A 21,076-nucleotide genomic window follows, 5' to 3' on the forward strand; every position below is an offset into this window, starting at 1 on the left:
CTATTCTTATACTCTTGCATTAGGGTATTGTGAGGTATAGTTAAATTCTTACTCTAGAGAATGTGGGTGTACTTAGGGTCAAAGGATTGAGAGTGTTTTTGTGTCTTTTAAAAGTTTGCACATAGTGATTATTCTCTAGTTATCTTTGGAGAATAGTCATGGTTTTTTTATCCATATTTGGAATTTCCGCATTATATTAATGTATTTCTTGTGTTTATCTTGTTTATCTGATAATAGAGTGATTCTTGAGGGTAAAGACGGTAATGTTCCTAATTGATGATGTGTTTTTCCCAACATAAAATAGGATTTAAACCAAGGTATTTCCCTTTTTATATATATAAAACCAAATAAACTTATTCTCCTTCCTTTATATGCATTAATATTTCAAATAATTTACTTTTAATTTGAATCATTTAACTATATCATCAAGTTTTGATCTTTAATTTTGTGAATGGAACAAAGAATTGTGAGAGAAAAAAGTTGCTTCTTAACTAATATTTTATTTTTGAAAATAAGTTTTATAGACATTTTCTCTTAACAAGTTAGCAATTTAGTTTTGGATGATTGAATAACACTTTTAGATAATTCTAATTTTTTGAAAGTTTTTCAATAAAGTATGCTTATTGAGAGCTCTCCTACTTAACTACCATTTTTTATCATAAAAAGGTTTTTTACTTCTACTGTGATGGTCGTTTGTGACATTGAAGTTTGCATCAGTGAAAGTTATCTGATGTATTTTCCTTTTTGGGTGGAGGCAATCAACCTTCCAATTCAATGAAAATGTAGTTTCCATTATTTTGTATGTGAAAAGGCATCAACAGGATAATTCGATAATCAAAGAGGTTTGCGTTAGTTTTTGCATCTATAATACCATTTTTCGAGTGCTTTAAGCCTATCCCAGGGGAGTATTGATGTAGTTGGGATGGGGTGACCTAGAATACTTTTCCAACCACCTTGTCATAGTTTTCATTTGGGCTTTGGAGGTGTTCTCTAACTTCCTCCTTAAATTTCTTTAGCATTTTGCTTCTTGACTTTTGTTAGCTCCTTATGAACCTCAACCAACAATGCTATCTTATTAGCATGGTTCTCATGCACTTTTGGTGTCCATTGCCTCTTCATTATTATTTGTGTTTCTTGCAATTACAAGGTCGATATGTGCTTATTAGATTGACATATGCACCTTTTGTTGATCTTTAACTACTTTTTTTGTCGTAACTATCCAAATGTCTCCTTCATGCTTCATTGGTTGGGATGAGATAGTGTGTCTACAAAGACACTTCAAAGCTCAAGTTAACAAGACATAAATGCACCAAAAAAAGTAAAAAAATGAATAGTTATGAAAATAGAAAACAAGAAGGAAATATTATTTTTTTAAAATTTTTGAGACCTTTTGCATATATTGTCTAATTGGTAGTGTTCAAACAATGATTTTGTATATTAAGTAATAAATTGAAAATAATTATGTTTGACAACATGTAGTAGACATAACTATTAACTCAATTCAATTACTTACTAAAATGTTTTAGATCTACATGTTCACTTAACAACTCTTCTTTTATGTTAGAGAAAAAAAAATGAAACAAAAAGAGATATAGAGAAAGATTACAATATTTATATACTAGTTAGTCTAATCATACAAACTGTGTTTAGTTCTTAATCAACTAATTAAGTTCTACTGAGCATAACACTATGACGTACAATGTGAATATTCTTTGTGGTTAACTCCTTGAATGTTCTTTCAACAAGTTGCTCATGGTCCACTTAAGTATTCTTTTACAAGCCACTTCTGGCTTAATTTGAGTATTCTTTTAGCTTCCAACCACTCATAATTGACCTTGTTTAAGTATTCTTTTACCAAGTCACTTATGGTTCAAGTATTATTTCACAAGCCACTTAAATAAGTATTCTTTTAACAAGTTACTCCTTACTTAACATAAGTATTATTTTAGTAGCATCCACTCATGGCTAATAACTGAGTATTCTTTTCCAAACAACTACTAGTGGCCAAGATAGATAGTTGGTATGATTAGTGATCATTGATCACTCTTTTGTTCATTAGAGAGGTTGACCGTTTGAAGACACATGTAAGATTGTCACTCTCCTCTAGCTTGCCGATTGAACACATCCCAATAACTATATGTACTTATCTCCTTCTTGAAGAGTGTGCATTTACTTGATTTATCTTAAATGGTAGTGATGTATGAAGTAGACAACTCTTCCAAAGTTGACAATTTTTTTTCAAGGATGGTGAGGAAAGATATATTTAACTCTTTATTCAAGAGATCATTTTCATGTGACTTGTCTTTGTCTAACGAATTTCTTATGTTAGACAAAAGTGGTAGACATTCCCTACAACATAGAATAACCTTTTATGTATTTTTCATTTTAGTACGAGATAAGTCCATTTCTTTGTTCTTTATCATTTGAAAGTATTTGTGTTTTATCGAACATCAAATAAGATTACATAATATTGTATAGTTTGTTAGACAAGTCACTTTATATCTTACATAATTTATTATTGAGATTAAACATTGACTTTTAGACTAAGTATAATCATATATTTATACTTAATTGATTTAGTACTTAATACAAAATAATGTTTAACCTTTTCTCTAACAATAATATTTATGTTATAAATGTTGGTGTATATTTATAACTTTTTCATAAGTTTTTATGTAGATAAGTCTGGAATAACTCTAAATAATTGATTAATAATATTTAGTGATGTAATAATATTTAAATAATTAATCCAAAATAATATAAATTTGGATAACTAACATTATGTTAGCTGGTAATTAGAGATGTAAAAAAAAATTGAATTTGTGGGTATTCGCAAATAAAACCCGCAACAGATAGAAAATCGGTATTGTAAATGGATACCTGCAGATAACGGGTACAAGTATCATAGTATCCGTACCCGTGCATACCTGTACCTGTTATACTCTAATTTAAAAAAACGTGATTAAAACATTAATACATTGATTTTGAATAGATTATTTTTATCAATTGGTTTCAGAAAGTCTGTATTTCTTTGTAAATTGTCATTCAACACGGTTTAAATAGGTTATTTGCACTTTGTTTATAATTTATGAATGTTATGCATTGTATTTTTATTTGAATTTATGGTTAAGATATATTGTTAAATATTAGATTTTTCTTTTGTAAATACCCGCAGGTACCCGTAGATATTTGTGGATATTAAAAAAATTTATGTGTACCCGCATAAAGGATACCCTTACCAATTAAAACATTATCACCTCTACCCTAAATTATCACATGTACCCTACTAATTTCGTTGACATCTATAGCTATAATGAACATAAGACCTTAAGTCACGAGAAATAATTTAGATTTCAAATAATATAAATTAATAATAATTATCATCATGCAATTTAATAATAAGTATCGATCAATCAATCTTTAAAAAAAAAATAAGAAGAACAAAGTTAGGGAGGTCGAGATTAGGAAATTAGGGGGGCAAAATATATTTTTTCCATATATTTGATAATAAATTTAATATACGTAGGTTCACCAGTTATCTGTAGTATAATTAACATTTACCTATTGATTAACATGTCGTAGGAATGATTCGAGCACCGAAAAATCGATAAACGAAAATGCTTATGCAATTACTGAAGTTCGTAGTACCACGAGCAAGAATAGTCTTTGGTCAAACATACATGGAGAAAGTGATAAGGGAAAAAAAATATTATTTTAGATTTAAAAGTGAAATTCATAATCAATAGAAATGTGTAAATGACTATAAAAACTACCCTTCTCTTTCTACTTCAATTACATTTAACTTAATTTTATTTCATTAACCGAAATCCAAATTATATAATTAATGTAATGTACACACCAAATCTTTTAATAGGAAGTTAAATGTTATAAAATTCATTTCTAATCAAAATTATTAGATAAAAAAGTAACGATAATAAAATAGGTTAAATCTAATTTACCAGTTTGTCAGTTCGTTATAATTTGATGGATTAAGTTGGTATTTTTAACTAATTAGATCTGTTAATTCAGTGTATCAAAGACATAAAAATAAATTGTCTTCCTAATCTATTAAATATTAAAATTAAAATATTTTAATATATTAAATTTTGTATTATCTTATTTAAAAATGTGAATATGTAATAGTATTTTTATTTTAATTATTATTTATGATAGAAAAGATTAACATACAATAATTTTTAAATTTATTTTATTAAATATTAATTAATAAATTAAATTTTTAAAACATATTTATAGGATTAAAGAGGATTTTAATATATATATATATATATATATATATTAAAATAAAAAATTAATATGATTAACGAAAGGAATTTTAAAAAAATCATGATTTTCAAAATATTTAATTAACGGCAACGGATAGAAACGATGGGTTGGTTTCATCATGTTCCCATAAAAAAATGATAGGCGTTCATTTATTGACCAAATAGTAAAATTGAGAGATTTGCATTTTTGAAACTTTGATTTCTTGTAAAGGAAAAGAAAATGGCTCAACTTTTAAGAATGTGATCGGATTGGAGGATACATTTGAGGAAGTGAATTTAAGGAGTAAAGAGATGTTATCTATAATAATATATAAATAGGATTTTTTCTTTTGTGTTTATTTTTTAAAATACAAATTTTACCTTTTAAAATATAATTATTTATTAAATTTTTGAAAATTGATCGTTATTTTTATAAATTTTTTTATAAAATCATCTACTTCTTCTCTTGTCTGTTTATTTATCAATGATTATTCTCTCATCTTTTTTAATATATTTTACTTTATTTTTAATAAATATAATTTTATTTTATATATTAACTTAATAACATTACAATATCATCATCTACTAATATAATATTATACATATTTAAAAAATCATATCCACATACACTATCAATGCATGTGTTTATGCTAGTTTTGATTAAAGGAAATTAATAAATTCTGAGAAAAAAATTGATGAGTATGTGATTGATCTAATAAATTAAATATTATTTTAATTAATAAAATTGTAATATAATAATTTATTTTAATATTTAAAATAAAATATTATTAATATAAATTATTTTAAAATATTAATAATTTTATTATTATTTACATTATTATTATCATTGTCTTTTATTATTATTTGTTTATTATATATATATATATATATATATATATATATATATATAAATCTTCGCATTTAAGAAAAATTCAAAATATAATTTGGATCGTTTTTCATGTAAAAGTACATTGATTTTCGTACTTCCACTTTAAATTCGTGTCTTCTGAAGTTCCGTCGTAGGTAACATATAGAGCCTAACAGATGACACAATTAATGTGTCGTAATGTCTCAATAGAATTGCTTCATCATTTTTCATACCTCTTCTTCGTCAAAACTTTCAAGCACATTAAATTGTCTATTTTTTGAAAAATGAAAGAAAACAACAATAAAAGAAAGTATGAATAATGATAAATTTGGAACAATTAATATATCATTATAAATAATTATTACAAAACTATTATATGATTGAATAACCATAGAAATATCGGATACAGAAAAAAAAAATGAATGCGGATATGAGAAAGAAATAAGGTGAGAATAGAGTATGAAAATGTGAAACCATGAAATAGATGGCTTCAGCAAGTCAAATTTGTGATAGGTATTGTCCACATTAAACTGTACAATTGTACTACACAAATTCTCAAATAGTTGGAGGGTGAGAGAGTAATTTGATTTCAGGTTTAGGTGTAAGAAATACATTACAAAATTACTATATGTTATAAATTGCTTTGTTTGTTGAGCTAATATAAATATGAAGAGAAAGATGAACATATATTTTTATTTATTTCTGGAAAATATGCAACAGTTAGGTATAGTGTCTGCATCATATTCTAAATGCTGTTGCTTTAAAAATAAATATGCTTAAGCTTTTCTCCATGTTGGTTGAAAGCATAAGTAGTTAGTTAACCGAATCCAGAAGAAGGTTAACAACTTTGTTTGAAAACAATGTGGGTTTGTTCACTTCTAAAAACTTTACACTATTAATTAATATTATATATTCTTCTTGTGAAAAAGGAGGTGTTCTTAAGATATTGCCCCATAAAATAGTAATAAATGTTGTGAATAAAAAAATCAACCATGATGTTAACTTATGAGTTTATGTTATAATGGTATATTTATTTTCTTCGAAAAGTAAGGTAAAAGAGATAAGATTATAATAATATAGTTTTTGACAGGATAATTGCAGAATTTTGTTGTATGTGTGTGTCTCATTATGTTTTTGATGCGTCTTTACTGCTCTATTAATTAGGTTTGAAAAAAAATAATGACCCACTTTATCAAACACTAATTGAAATATAGTACTTTAACCAACATAAAAAAATAGGTAGTTTTCTGCTTCATTTAATCAAGTGTTTCAGATATAAAATAAAATATATTAAAGATAAATACATGTAATTATCTTTTTTTGTAATAAATAATTGTATCAATACGATAATAATGATGTTAAAGTAGTGTGTGAGCATATCCTAAATACTTATTTGAGGCCATAAAAATTAAAGGCGTTAGAAAATAGTTAATTGAACTCATCGAAATTGTAAAGAAAAACTCAACTATTTTTATTAGAAAACTAAATTATTTATTAGCAGTGAGATTTGTTTGTCAAAAATTGTTTCACTATTAAGAATGCATTGCACTGTCAAAAGAATGACAGAACTTTTATGCCTACATTTAAATGTTAAATATAAGACTCTGGATTTCATATTTGCAACCCTTTTCAATCTCCTATTTCTATTTCTTTAAGATCCCCATTCTCGTTTCTTTACTTTACGTATCACATATCAGATAGGTAAACAATTACATATAAATCATATTTGTAGATAATTATAAACTTGATATTCAAAAAAAAAAAAATTGATGCAACTACTCAAACAGCTAAAAAAATAAATTGTAGTAAGTTATAAGAAATAAATAATAAAAAAAGAACATAATAATTCAGAGAATTATATATGTTGTCATATGATAAAAAGAAGTTGAGTATAATAGAAAAATATCCAACTATTAGAAGTCCTAAAGTGAAAGTCTTTCTTTATTTTGTTCCCAAGCCTCATGTCACCTTTCTTTATGTAACATATAGAAGAACAATAGGTCTAAATAAGAAAGACGAGCAAGAAAAAGAAGAGCAAGAGGATTTGATTTCAGATATAGAAATATAAACACAAATAAAGAAGAAAAAAAAATGGAAGGAGCAATTAATTATAATCAAGCTTGTCGGTGTAAGTTGACTCTTTGAAGGGGGATGAATAGAGGTTATAGACATTTTATACATTTTGCACAATTTAAAATAATCAAGACAAGAGTATAAAAAAAAATTGCATACACAAATTTACATTGATTCACCCCACACACTAAAATTACATCAAATCCCTAAAGCAACCTACTTAAAATATTTCACTAATCAAAACCCTTAAATAGAATGTGTACCCTCTCTAGGTTACAACAAGTATTAACCTTCCAAGTATCATGAGTATCAACCTCTCCATGTATCATTCTCCATCTCTCCCCTCCCCCAAACTTTCAATTAAGAGAGAACCAATAATAAAGTTCACAAGGTATACTTCACTTTGTGAATAATTTTACAGTGGTTAATCACATAACTCTATTTCATTCAACAAATTTGAATTTGACTTCATAATCGCAACATCTTTTCTCTTTGAATCTTCTTGTATTTTGTAATTTTGTTTGTGCTCGTTCTATCTTATAATTCTCTGCTTCTTCATCTAGGTCTTGGTATTTATAGGCACGCTGAATAATATGACCATTGATGTATATTCACTTGAATATATTTAATATCTTCATCTCGCTTCATATGGAAGGTCTTGATATATATCTTTCAGAGTATTTGCTTCTTCGAATTATCCATTCCTTCCTTTCTTATAATTCCTCAATTTGAATTTTTCATTCTTCATATCACATTACCATTGTAGTTATGAATGTGTTCCATCAAGACATTCTCTTACTCATGATTGATTTTAAATATCATATCAACATTCACAATCTTCAATCCGCGTAGATATTCTTCATATATTTCTTTAATTAGTTATTCAATCAATGTTGATCTTCTAATTCTTGATTTGTACTATGAGAATCTTGATATTATCTTCTTATTGATTCAATCTTCAATTTCAAAGTTCATATTTTATTCATTGTATCAGACTTAATTCTTGTATCATTTGATGGTTTGTGGACTTTTTTGAGTAGTCTGGTTAACTCAGCTTGACTCGTCTGATCATCATACTAGTGAGCTTCTCCATCACATTATTTCTTCTGTGAGACTCTCCTTCTTCTTCTCTTTAAATCACATGAGACTCTCATTCTGCTTCCCCTCTAAATTACGTGGGGCTCTTAACTCACCACCCATTTTCCCTCCAACTCCAATCTTCCCATTTAGTTCTTAATTAATTTGATGTTTCCTCAACAAGATTCAATTATTTGTTCGTTTTTGTTGTTTTGAGTATATAATGTGAGAAGTCATTTACTTTTGTGATATTCACATTAGTTTCATTATCTACTTGTGTATTTTTTTTTTAAGATCAAGATGGAGATTTGAAAAGAAAGGAACATAATAATTGCAAACGTTTCATATCCTATTGTTATTTTTAAATTTTAATATTTATCACTTCTAAAAAAGACGTTCAAACTAATTTTGTTGAGATGAAATTTCTCGGGAGTGAATAAAAACGAAAGGAGATTGTTTTGGGTTTTTATAAGGTATCTAATACCATTATACTATTGCCATTGAGGTTTATCGAAGATGAGGGATTTGAATCAGAGAAAAAAATTCATGACAATGACATGTAAATAATTCAGATGTCATATGGGATCGTTGTTGTTTGACACATTAAATGTTATTGAGAATATATTCAATATTTCTACAATTAGATAGTTTTGAGTAAAATTTAATTTCAATTTTGCGTTATATATATATATATATATATTACATAGGTTTATGTTCTATTTTATTTTTTTACATTATGATGTGGCGTATTTCACTTATTTATGAAGTCTGAATTGCTGAATTCTTTTGGTGGTTACACAATTTTTGAAAAGTAAAATCAGATCATTCTTATAGACACGTGGGATGCAGTTGTGAATACGTGTTCTTCATCATTCTTTTCACATATTCATTATTGTGTGTTGAAAAAGTAGAGGTTCCTTCCCTAAGAAATATGCGAAGAATCCTCTATAAAATAAAACTTCCATTTTCCTTTAATTAATGTAATTAATTCGTGTGTAAGAAATTTAAAATAAATAAATACAAACATGACTAATTCTTTCACCGAACAAGTTATAGTGATGGTTAGTATTGGACAGAAGTGAATAAAGATTAAAATCAATATTTTTTAAAGTACATGGCTTATGAATATCAAAGTTTCAATTAAAGACCATTTCCAGTTTTACATAATACCTTAGGAAAAATAAAACATATTTATACCATAAATAAAATACGTACTATTTTTGATCTCACCTTTTACCTAGAGACACTCTCAAAGATCACGTTTGAAGTACAATATAACTGTTTAGCATGAACCACAACCACTTATTCCGTATCTAAATATAAATTTATATACTTTTCACTTTGAAAACGAAATTATTTTTCTCATACAACACAGATATATAAAATAATAAATATGATTAATAAAAAATCAAAATAAAAAATGACAATTATGAATAGTTTCGGATTATAGAAAAAAAATGTTATGATCGAAAACAAGAATGACATATGATAAGATTATAAAAACAATAAAAAAAATAAAATAAATATATATATACGAAAATTAAATCAATATTGTTATGGTTTGGATTTGATATTAAAATTAAATAATAAATTATATTTGTTTTTTATTCTTTAGTTTCAATAACTTTTTTATAAAAAAAAATGAAGTAAACCAAGTAACAAACATTTCTAGACAAGAAAGGCCCATTATCCAGAAAGAACTCAAACGGGCCCAATTACTATAGGCCTAAACCCAGAAGAGATAAAAGGGTTTTGGCATTTGTGCAGAATCGCGGCAGAGAGGAAAGCGTAACCCTAGAGCGGAGGAAGATGGTGAAGTTCCTGAAGCCAAACAAGGCGGTGATCGTCCTGCAGGGCCGTTATGCAGGGCGGAAGGCGGTGATCGTCAGGACCTTCGACGACGGAACCAGGGAGCGCCCCTACGGCCACTGTCTGGTCGCCGGAATCAAGAAGTACCCCAGCAAGGTCATCAAGAAAGACTCCGCCAAGAAGACGGCGAAGAAATCGAGGGTGAAGGCTTTTGTGAAGCTGGTGAACTATCAGCACCTCATGCCCACGCGCTACACGCTGGACGTGGATCTCAAGGACGCCGTCAACCCCGACGTCCTCTCCTCCAAGGACAAGAAGGTCACCGCTCTCAAGGAGACCAAGAAGCGCCTCGAGGAGAGGTTCAAGACCGGCAAGAACAGGTGGTTCTTTACCAAACTCAGATTCTGATCACCTCCACATTTTTTCTTAAGCCTTTTGCGATCTTACTTTTTTCCCAATGTATTCGAAGATCTTATGAGATAATATTTTGGGTTTTTTAATTAATTTCTGATCAGCATTTTGTTTATTATAGTAAAGGATTTTTGATAGACGTCTCTGTTCAATTGAAAATTTTCTGGCTTGTTTTATAAGTGCTGCGTTTTGATTGCGATTGTGGTCTTATCGTTGTATTTTACTCGATTCAGCCCAATTTTCACGGAATTAAATACGGTGTTATTGGTGATACTGTAATTTACAGTGAAATCACATGTTGGATTAATATATTGGAATATAAAAACCGAATTAACAATAGTGGAGGCTTTTCGTTTCTGTGGCTTTTGGTCTCCAACATACTTTGAAACAAGTGCTATGCTTATAACATTTGTATTGCTCGGCAAGTATTTGGAGTGCCTTGCCAAGGGAAAGACATCTGATGCTATTAAGAAGCTAGTGGAACTTACTCCAGCAACAGCTTTATTGGTAGTCAAAGATAAAGGTGCGTGCCACTTTAGTTTGTTGTGTTTTGTTTTCTTACGAGAGAACAAAGGGGAAACGGCTTGGGTTTTGAATTTTTTATTTTTAGAGGGAAAATCTGTTAGAGGGGATTTCATATATAATCTAATATTGCATTGCATCAGATTAGAAAACTTGCCAACAATTTTTTTGTTTTCTAGGTGGTAGAACTATTGAAGAAAGGGAAATAGATTCCTTACTCGTTCTACCTGGTGACACATTAAAAGTTCTTCCTGGTACAAAGATTCCTGCTGATGGCATTGTTACTTGGGGCTCAAGTTATGTAAATGAGAGTATGGTGACTGGTGAATCAACACCAGTTTCGAAGGAGGTCAATGCAACTGTTATTGGAGGTACAATTAATATGCATGGTGCCCTTCACATTCAAGCCACCAAAGTAGGATCAGATACAGTTTTGAGTCAGATAATTAGTTTGGTGGAGACAGCCCAGATGTCCAAAGCTCCCATTCAAAAGTTTGCTGATTATGTAAGTATTCTGGTCATGCTCTGTGTAAACATTTTCACATATTAGGTAATGATTCAGTTCTGAAGTTAAGTGAAATGTTTCATGTCTCTCGATGATCAAGAAATAACAACTGCATAATTTCAGATTTTTAAGTGATGGCCAATTGATTTGAATTGTAAAAGATTCTTTGAGTACCGAGGACTAAGGATTTAGGGTTCCAGTTAATTGGCAAATCTGATTAAGCTTCTAGAGTTGGATTAATATTTTGATGCCTCACCTCTGATCACTGAAGTTCCTTCTGTGAAATTGTTCATAAAATGGGATACTTAATGAATTCATTTATTTTGGTTTTAGTCTTTACTCATAATTCCAGCAGCTTTTTTTGTCCTTGCTACACTATGACTTTATAATCTTGTGATTGATTGGCGCCCAAATGACTAAATAGTTGATACAAACTCAGGTGCGATTCTTTTGGCTTGCAGGTAGCAAGCATATTTGTTCCTACGGTTGTGATTTTGTCATTATTGACACTACTGTGCTGGTAAGATTAGCTTGACTAGTTTTGCATACTTAAAAAAATCCTGTTTCTAACGTGTAATTGGAAGGCTTATCACTACTTCTGTCTAAAATTGTAGGTATATAGCTGGGGCTCTTGGAGCGTACCCTGAAAAATGGCTGCCAGAAAATGGAAATCACTTTGTTTTTGCCCTTATGTTTTCAATATCTGTTGTGGTGATTGCATGTCCATGTGCACTTGGTTTGGCAACACCAACTGCTGTCATGGTGGCAACAGGGGTTGGGGCCAACAACGGCGTGTTAATTAAAGGAGGAGACTCCTTGGAAAGGGCTCAGAAGGTGAAATATGTCATATTTGACAAAACAGGCAATTTAACTCAGGGGAAATCCACTGTTACTGCTGCGAGGGTATTCACAGGAATGGACCGCGGAGAATTTCTTACATTGGTGGCTTCTGCTGAGGTGACTTTCAACTTCTTGATGATGGTTATTTCTTTGATTCTCATTCTGCATAGTGTACTGTCGGAAATACACTATTCTAGCCTTAATTTAATTATAGAGGATTTATAAGAGTGCCATATTTTTCTACTTTTCTTTCTCCCTCCTCGACACAGACTGCTCAACTTCCCCACGAGTACTGGCATTCTGAAACTAGATTAAGAAAAATATTGTTAGCGCTGTATCATCTTATCCTATTTGTTTGTCAGAAAATTTCACACTTCCATTTTTTGTGATGCCTAGCAGAGGAATCAACTATATTTTATTAATTTTTTTTTTCAATGTCAGGCTAGCAGTGAACACCCTCTGGGGAAAGCAATATTGCAATATGCCCGCCATTTTCATTTCTTTGATGAGTCTTCGCCTGTCAGTGGTACCAAGAATGATGCTGGGGAGTTCAAGTCAGGGTGGCTTTATGATGTCTCAGACTTCTCTGCTCTTCCAGGACGGGGTGTCCAGTGTTTTCTAGATGGGAAGCGTATTTTGGTAAATTGTGCCAAGTCTTTTATTATGTGTAAAAGCTATTTTCCAGAGAGTTGCTTGTTTGAGGCAGTATATCTTTTATTGGGTTTAAGAGCTATTTTCGTTATATGAACAGGTCGGTAACCGGAAGCTGCTGGAAGAAAATGGCATAGAGATTTCTACAGAAGTGGAAAATTTTGTTGTAGAGCTTGAAGAAAGTGCAAAGACAGGGATACTGGTAGCATATGATGATGTATTAACTGGAGTCTTAGGGATTGCAGACCCACTCAAGAGAGAAGCTTCTGTTGTTATAGAGGGCCTCCGGAAAATGGGAGTCATACCCGTTATGGTTACAGGAGATAACTGGAGAACAGCTCGAGCTGTTGCCAAAGAGGTTTGTATACATAGATATATATAGTATTCCCTTTTTCTCAGAAAGTATGGCATTGTGATAATTTTGCAGTTTGATGCATTTAAAATTTGGACTTGTACTTAAAAAGAAAACCAAAATCTTTGAAAGGGAATATAATGAGTATGAGAATTATGTTGATTGGTTGTGTGGCAGGTTGGGATTGAAGATGTTAGGGCAGAGGTTATGCCTGCAGGAAAGGCTGATGTTGTTCGTTCATTCCAAAAAGATGGAAGTATAGTTGCAATGGTTGGTGATGGAATCAATGACTCGCCAGCATTAGCTGCTGCAGATGTAGGTATGGCAATTGGGGCAGGGACAGATGTGGCTATAGAAGCTGCTAACTATGTGCTGATGAGAGATAACTTGGAAGATGTGATCACAGCCATTGATCTTTCCAAAAAGACCTTCTTTCGCATTCGATTGAATTATGTATTCGCGATGGCATACAATGTTGTTGCTATACCTGTTGCTGCAGGAGTTTTCTTCCCTTCTTTGAGGATCCAGCTGCCACCATGGCTTGCTGGTGCATGCATGGCTATGTCATCTGTTAGTGTGGTATGTTCTTCTCTGCTTTTGAGAAGATACACAAGGCCCAAACTCACCACAATACTTGAAATTCTTGTAAAGTAACCATTATTCAAACAGAGAATCTTCTGTGGGTACAAATCAGTTCGATGACCCATTGTAATTGTAGCTGCCAATTCATTGTAAAGGTTTTTGAAATTGCATAGCTCTTCCTCTCCACACACTCAATTTCACATGTTTCTGTATAGATTACAAATCATTTACGAGTTTATATATATTAGCTGTTGGTCATGTCTGGTGTAAATTGATCAATTTTCTGTGGCAAAGGTCAAAATGTGTGTATGTTTAATGAAAAAGTAGAGGCATTGCGGTGATTGATAATCTTTAAGTAGCATTAACTTTTCAGTTCATTGCTTGACCTTGAACATATTGCCTTGACATTCCTCAATTTCTATTAAAATCTAGGCCGCAATTTGGATTCAAACAATGCATAATAAATGCGGAAAAATGACTAATTTAAGACATTATCAATTTAGTCTTGTAAAAGATAAAATGTTATTTTTAACTTTTGAAGGTGTAAAAGAGGTGTGCAATTACGACTTATTATTAGTTTTACATATTAAACAACTAAATCTGATTTTCTACTTTTTCATAGATTAAATTAACCGATGAGCTAACTAGACCGCCTTACACATGAGGTAGGGCAATTGTGTAGATACCAGGTCCTTCTATTTGATATTGTAGGGCAATTGTGTAGATACCAGGTCCTTCATGATTTGATGTGCTTTTGATAGTGTGAAAATAATTTGATATTGTTTATGGATGGATTTTTGGTTTTGCATGCGTGAGAGCAGGTGAGATCTGCTATGCTCGCCTAAGCGAGAGGAGCTCTCGCCTAAGTGAGCATGGCAGTAACTCCCCTCTCTAGTTTCAAATACTCGCCTGAGTGAAGACTTTTCGCTTGATCGAGAGACCCCTGTCGCCTGAGCGAGAGATCCTTAGCTTGAGCGAGATTGACTACACAATTGTGTTTTCTTAAATTTTTGTTGTTTGGGATTTTGTGTTTTTACATGTTGAAATTTTCTTAAATTTTTGTTGTTTGGGATTTTGTGTTTTTACATGTTGAAATCAGTGAAAATCTGTCAGTTTAGCTTAAGCGAGAGATTTTAGCTTAGGCGAGATCAATCTAGCTTAAGCGAGATCGTCTAGCTTAAGCGAGAATTTCTTGCTTAAGCAAGATCAGTCTAGCTTAAGCGAGAATTGCTGCAGAATTTTAATTCTTTACTTTAACTTGAACTTGTGAATTGATTCAATTACTTTTAAAAGCATGAATTGGGCGAATCGATATGAGTAGAATGGTTTATGGTCTGTGATTGATAAGTTTAAAATGACCTTGACATGTGACTTGTATGAGATGGTTGGTAATCAAAGTGGCATGGTGTCGATATGAATTACACTTTTATATTCATGGATTGGGAAGGATGATTTGGAATGGATTCAACATGGAACATGTATGAGGATGGATTATAAAGGTTGGCATGAGATTTATAAGCATGATAAATATTACATGATTGTTTGAATATGATTGCTATGTTGTCAGTACGTAATTTCGTGAGTCTCTAGGTGAGACCTCATGGTGGTGCTTCAGTGGTCGGGACGTAATTCCATGACCCCTGTTAGTGGGAGTTCATGGTGGTGACCCATCTATATAATTTGGTAAGGATTCAAGGTAAGGTTGCATCTTGACCCTCTAAAGAATCAGTTAGTCTCACTTAGAGCGGACTGACTCTTGTGGTGAAAGTAGGAGGAGGCCTAAAACTCATTAAGGGCTAACCTTGTGTGTGGGGGATTGAGACATTGTAACACTTGTAACACTTAGCTCGGGGGTGAGCAGAGAAATCCACCACAAGTGCAAGCATCCGCTAAATCTGACTAGATTATATATATCCGGATGAGTCGAGTCTGAGTCTTAGTGTATTGTTTGAAGGGTCTAACATGTTTGGATGATATATACTGATTGGAATGTGAAATAGCATGTAACTGTATGATAAACTGTTTTATACTCTAGCTTACCCTTTTACTTATTTGATTGCTTGTGTGTGGTTCTTCTCCTTCGGCGATGATCATCAATTTATTGGTGTGAGCATATGCGAGTAACACCCGGGGTCAACAGGGAGGTGATGGTTCCGTTGTGTAGCCCATCTGAGCTGGATTCTACTGTCATGTTCTTGTATTATACTTTGTATTTGGCATCAAGGTGTGCCTTGGTTTCTTTTAGTTTTATTTCTTGATATTGTAAGGAGTAGTGGTTATACTCCCAGATTTGTTTCTTCTACCCTATCTGTGTGGCATTTCATTTAAATTAAGGATATTATTTAAATAGGGTGTTACATTTAGGACCGACTATTGAGTTTGGTAGTTAAACGACTACGAGAGACCAAGTTGTTGGTGATCATGTAGTGTTGAACCTTATACTAAATCCATGACAACTCACGTAAGTATGATACTTAGGAAGATATAAATAATAGGGTTCAATATGTTTTTTTTTCTAAAATTTTCGGTGAAAATTAGAATTAGTTTCTTTTTGAAACTTTGAACCAATTTAGTTTCTCATCCTTAGAAATGCGTGGATTTAATCCTTTTAACAAAATTTTGTTAAGTTGATTTGACGTTTGGAACGCGTTTCTCAACTAACATTGAAGTGAAAATGTATCAAACGAAGTAAACAACTCAAATGCTATCATGAAATGCTTTTGAAACATCAAATAAACTTGACAAAATTTGGTGAAAAGGACTAATTTCACACATTTCTAAAATTGGAAGACTAAATTAAGCCAAAATTTTCAAGAGAAACTAATTTTAATTTTCACTTAAAGTTAAGGGACCAAAGACATATTCAACCCTAAATTAAGGATATTATTTAAATGGGGTGTTACATTTATGGTATCAGAGCAGTTCATCCTTAAGATGACATGAGGTTTTGGGTTTGTCATGCTTCGCGGGCGTGAGTAGTCATGTCTAGTCAAGTTTGTAAGTGAAACCAAAAGTTTTGAGAACAACAAACGCCTTGATAAAGTAATGAGGGTGCACACTCATGACTAGATTAAAGATTGTTTTTCCTTCCTTAATTCTACTGGTTGGGGAAAGAAGGGTGACCGATAAAAAGGTTTGGTTGTCTATAAATGATGGAGTGTTGCTTCGTATGTTCTAGTTTGTGTTGTTATGCCTCTATGCTCTGTGTCTGGTGTCTATAGAAATAAGGGAATGCAAATCCAATGTAAACTTGGCCTTCTTACCTTTACAAGTGTTGGATGAGGTCTTTGAGACAAATTCTTGCCTCAAAGATAGGAAGTTGATGTGTGATGTATACCGTTGAGCAAGGAAAGCTAAGTTTGGGTTAGTAGTTTGAGAAAAGATGTTGGAGTTTAGCAACAATTGGACCAAGGGAGCTTCAAGGACAAGTTTGAGATCAAATACCGTAAGTTTTCCAAAATAAGTTGAACCTAGAGGTTAGAACATATGGGAGATATCAGTGCATGCAAGTGTAACAACGTTTGAGAAAAAATCAACTTGGTTCTACATTCCGGCAATGTCGGGGTTCAGAGTTCTACAGATACATGTAATGTTAAGAGAAGTGTCATTAAATTTGGTCGTATGGCCATATCTAGTGTTTTCTTGGATTGGTGGAAGAGAAGCAATTGACAAATCCTGGGTTATAGAAAATAATGAGATTGCTTGGCATCGAGCAAGCTGAGAAAGATAAAGACCATGGAGTGTAAAACGACGACAAATCTCTAGTTGGAGGCTAAGATGGAGTAGAGCTTACAAATTAGTCAAGTAAGATGATGTTTCCTAAATAAAGAAAAAATAATAATAAAATAATATGTGGATAAAAAAAAGGAAGTGGCATAAAGGTTTCGTACTAGGTTGGATAGTCAGAAGGAGATGATTGGTCTTTGGAGTTGGTAGAAGGATGTTCCAAGGAAAAGTAGTTCACAGAGCAGAACAATTGACCTTGGGCTGAGACCAAGAAATCTAAGTGTTGGGTCTTGTAGGAATGACAAGAGCTAGTGGGGGCAAAATACACTAAAGAATGAAAGGAGAAGAAAAGTCTGAAGAAATTGAAATGGTGTATACGATAGTTGGTGCCAAAGTGAGTAGCGCAAATAATCAAATTTGAGGATACAAAGTATAAAGTGGTGCTTGGGATATGGGTTTGGTTTTACTTGGGATCATATACCTCTTGGTGTCGCCCATATGGTAAAGGAGTCATGGGTGCTTGCAAGAGGGAGTTGGAGTTGAGATGGTGGTTTGCTACAGTTGCGGTCAAGTGAAGTTTACTCGGGTGTGTCTCATGTCTCATGGTGACCAAAGGATTAAAATTCAAAGCCAATTTGAATTGTTTCCTTTACAAGGTTGGGACATGATCTCAAGGGTGAATTGGTTGTTTTCTTAATCTCATTCTTAGGAGATGTGATCCCCAACGAAGTAGTATCCTTTGATTTAAAGAGATAAATCAGCAGTGGTGTAACAAGTGTGGATCAAGTTGAAAGGTGAGGGCATAGTGTCATGTGAATCAAAGTTATACGACAAAGGCAAGCGAAAAATAGACGCAAGGAATCTTAGTGGTAGAAGAGTTATAGATTTGTTCTGAAGTAAATATTAGAATTTTCGCTTTGGAGTGCTGAAGTTCACTTTTGCATTTGGGTCTGAAGTCGAACTTGTGTAATAGTTTCTAATTGGAGGATTTATGCTAGGATTGTGAAGTAAGAGAAACAAGTGAAAGAGTTGTTGGAGACATGATGATATAAACTTAGTATAATCACTAGGATAACTGCATGTTTGGTGAATCTTTAAAAAGAAGTTGTGGTGTGTCAAGCCGTTCAAGAAGAGTATTGACTAAGGTTGAAGTGGCTAATAAGGAATATGGTTTTAAAAGGATAGATACATTGTCGAGAAAATGGAACGCTAAGGCTATCAAATGAGGAGTTTAAAGGGTTCTTCAAGTTTTATAGGGGTCTCGAGGAAGGTTTCTCAACGGCGATTGCTTCCTTGTCATGGCGGACATGAAAGGATCATTATTTTGAGTAAACAAACAAGTGACCTTATGTATGGATAGAGTAGCGCAACAGGATTGTGGCAGATGATGCTTAGAAATGGTAAGAGGTGCGCAAGAAGAACTATCTTACTCATGACCTAGTGATTACTACGAAGACCAGTTCTTTAAAAACATCAAAAGTTTCGTTCTTGTGAGTATCGAGTAAAAGTGTACAATGATCATTCATAGTTGGAAGTGTATGGTTGCATGGAGGAAATTGGACTAAGGAAATGAGAGATGGTTGAATTATGTTTTCAAGTTAGGGTACCAACCTAGAAGTAAGGAAGTAAGAGTCGGTGGTTATTTCTAGAAGAGAATTCAAGATCTAGGCTTGGCAAGGTAAGAATAAGAGTTGGTGGAGAAGTTAGTGTCTAAGTTGGGAGGAGAAGAGGTGAAGAGATTTCATTGGTCAAGTCATTCGACTAGTACAAGGGAGTTTCAAAGAGGTCGGGAGAAAAGCCAAATCGGGCAATCTTAGTTTGAAGTGTATTGTAGAGTTGATTGGTACATATCAAACTAGAGACTTGAAGTCAGGGAGAGTTATGGTTCTGAAGTTTCTGTGAAATGATGGTTTCAGGTTAGGGGATTAAAGGTAAAGGTAGGATGCCAAAACAATATGGTGAAGGAAATAGTTGAAGCTTTTAAATTGGAAATGGAACAACTCGGTAGTGAACTTGTTGCCTTGGTTGAAGCCAACAGAGGAAGCAAGAGGTCGTTATACATAAAAGTGGTTAAGAGTGTTGATGGTGGGGCAGTAGGCCAGAACCCAAGAGTGATAAAGTTAGTGGAGTGATGCTTAAAGGAGAGAACAAGGTGATAGGAAGTGATAACGCACATGCTTTAGTTTGAGATTTGAAGTCATCTAAGACTTTGATAAAAACCTACGAAAGGTAGTGGAGAGCATATGGTAGGAGAGTTAGTATATCAGATACAAGTTGGTTGGACATGTACTGTAAGACCCGTAGAATTTAATTAATTAATAAATGCGGGAGGGAAAATAATTATGACATTAAATTATGGTTGGTATGATGTGGAAAAATACTAGCTCAAGTGGTTGAGAGTACTTTGTTTGTGTGAGAGGACTTGGGTTCAAGTCCTATGCATGATAATTTTGTGTTATAGTTTTATTATTTAAATATGTGAAATCATGTTCTGGTATGATATGATGTCTAAATTATGATTGTTAGCATGAAACATGATTGGTTGAATTGGTTATGCACTTGAATGGTGACTAAATGGCCATGGGTTCAAACCTTGGTAATCCTAAATGAAACTTATTTTTATTTTGCTAATGTTAACTTTGGATGGAATTGGAAAGGTTAACAGAAACCTTCTGGAATTAGCACGGCCAAGGGGGCTGCAATCACCATTCATGATGAGATATGAATGGCTATTAAAAGTTAATAAGTGAATTTTCGTTTTAATTCTTTAGTTAACCTAAAACACTAGTTTAAAAGGCAAAAGTGAGAGTTTAGGCAAGGTTTTGCAAGGCTGAACTTAGACCTAGAAAACAAAGACTAAAAGTGAGTGAGAGGGGTCTGGCGTGAGTGAATTTGGAGGCGGGGTTGAGGAAATTCAAGAGTGGCCATTGGTGACCAAAGGAAAGAGCTTGAGGATTTCAAGTATAGCAAAGGAGATCAAGTTAGGGGAGCTGGTCTCCGATTTTATTATTCGTAATTATGTTTTTGTTTAAATTCTGCGTTTTTTTATTTCTGGAAATTTTCCAGAAACTACCTGGCGGACTACACTTAGCCGCCAGGCGGCTCATGTTAAAATTGGGTGTTTCTGGGCTATCACGAGGGATCGCCTGGCGGTGAAACCCTATACCGCCAGGCGACGCAAACACATATCTATTTCTGGGTTTTCTGTGATGAATTGCCTGGCGGAGATGAATGTCTGCCAGGCGACGCAAGTCTGTTTGGCTTGATTTAACGATTGAGTGCATTCTGGAAGGATCTTAATCGGGGAGGAATCAGGATTTAAGGGTTATGAGTTGATTGATGGGTTATTTTATTGAATTCCAGTGTAGGCGTTGAGTATAATTGATGGAACGGTGATA

The 21,076-nt window shown here is 32.6% G+C and overlaps 2 protein-coding genes across 3 annotated transcripts; both read left to right on the forward strand.

The window, feature by feature from the left end:
- Positions 1 to 10,029: 10,029 nt before the first annotated feature.
- On the forward strand, positions 10,030 to 10,981 carry LOC114177671 (large ribosomal subunit protein eL27). Of its 2 annotated transcripts, XM_085671182.1 has the most exons (2): positions 10,030 to 10,469; positions 10,787 to 10,981. In XM_085671182.1, the coding sequence occupies exons 1-2, from the start codon at positions 10,090 to 10,092 to the stop codon at positions 10,884 to 10,886; spliced, it is 480 nt and encodes a 159-aa protein (XP_085527308.1). In that variant the 5' UTR covers positions 10,030 to 10,089; the 3' UTR covers positions 10,887 to 10,981. The 2 variants fall into 2 exon arrangements, with proteins under 2 accessions (XP_085527308.1, XP_027918921.2); XM_028063120.2 differs by lacking the exon at positions 10,787 to 10,981 and having other exon boundaries at positions 10,032 to 10,679.
- LOC114177669 (copper-transporting ATPase RAN1-like) lies at positions 10,799 to 14,210 on the forward strand. The gene is made up of 7 exons (XM_085671181.1): positions 10,799 to 11,023; positions 11,202 to 11,527; positions 11,989 to 12,047; positions 12,142 to 12,484; positions 12,809 to 13,006; positions 13,119 to 13,376; positions 13,548 to 14,210. The coding sequence occupies exons 1-7, from the start codon at positions 10,897 to 10,899 to the stop codon at positions 14,022 to 14,024; spliced, it is 1,788 nt and encodes a 595-aa protein (XP_085527307.1). The 5' UTR covers positions 10,799 to 10,896; the 3' UTR covers positions 14,025 to 14,210.
- The last annotated feature ends 6,866 nt before the right edge of the window (positions 14,211 to 21,076 follow it).

This window comes from Vigna unguiculata, chromosome 3 (genome assembly GCF_037176805.1).
Source record: "Vigna unguiculata cultivar grain cowpea cultivar isolate G323 ecotype 2 chromosome 3, ASM3717680v1, whole genome shotgun sequence".
In the NCBI taxonomy this organism is placed as follows: Eukaryota; Viridiplantae; Streptophyta; class Magnoliopsida; order Fabales; family Fabaceae; genus Vigna; species Vigna unguiculata.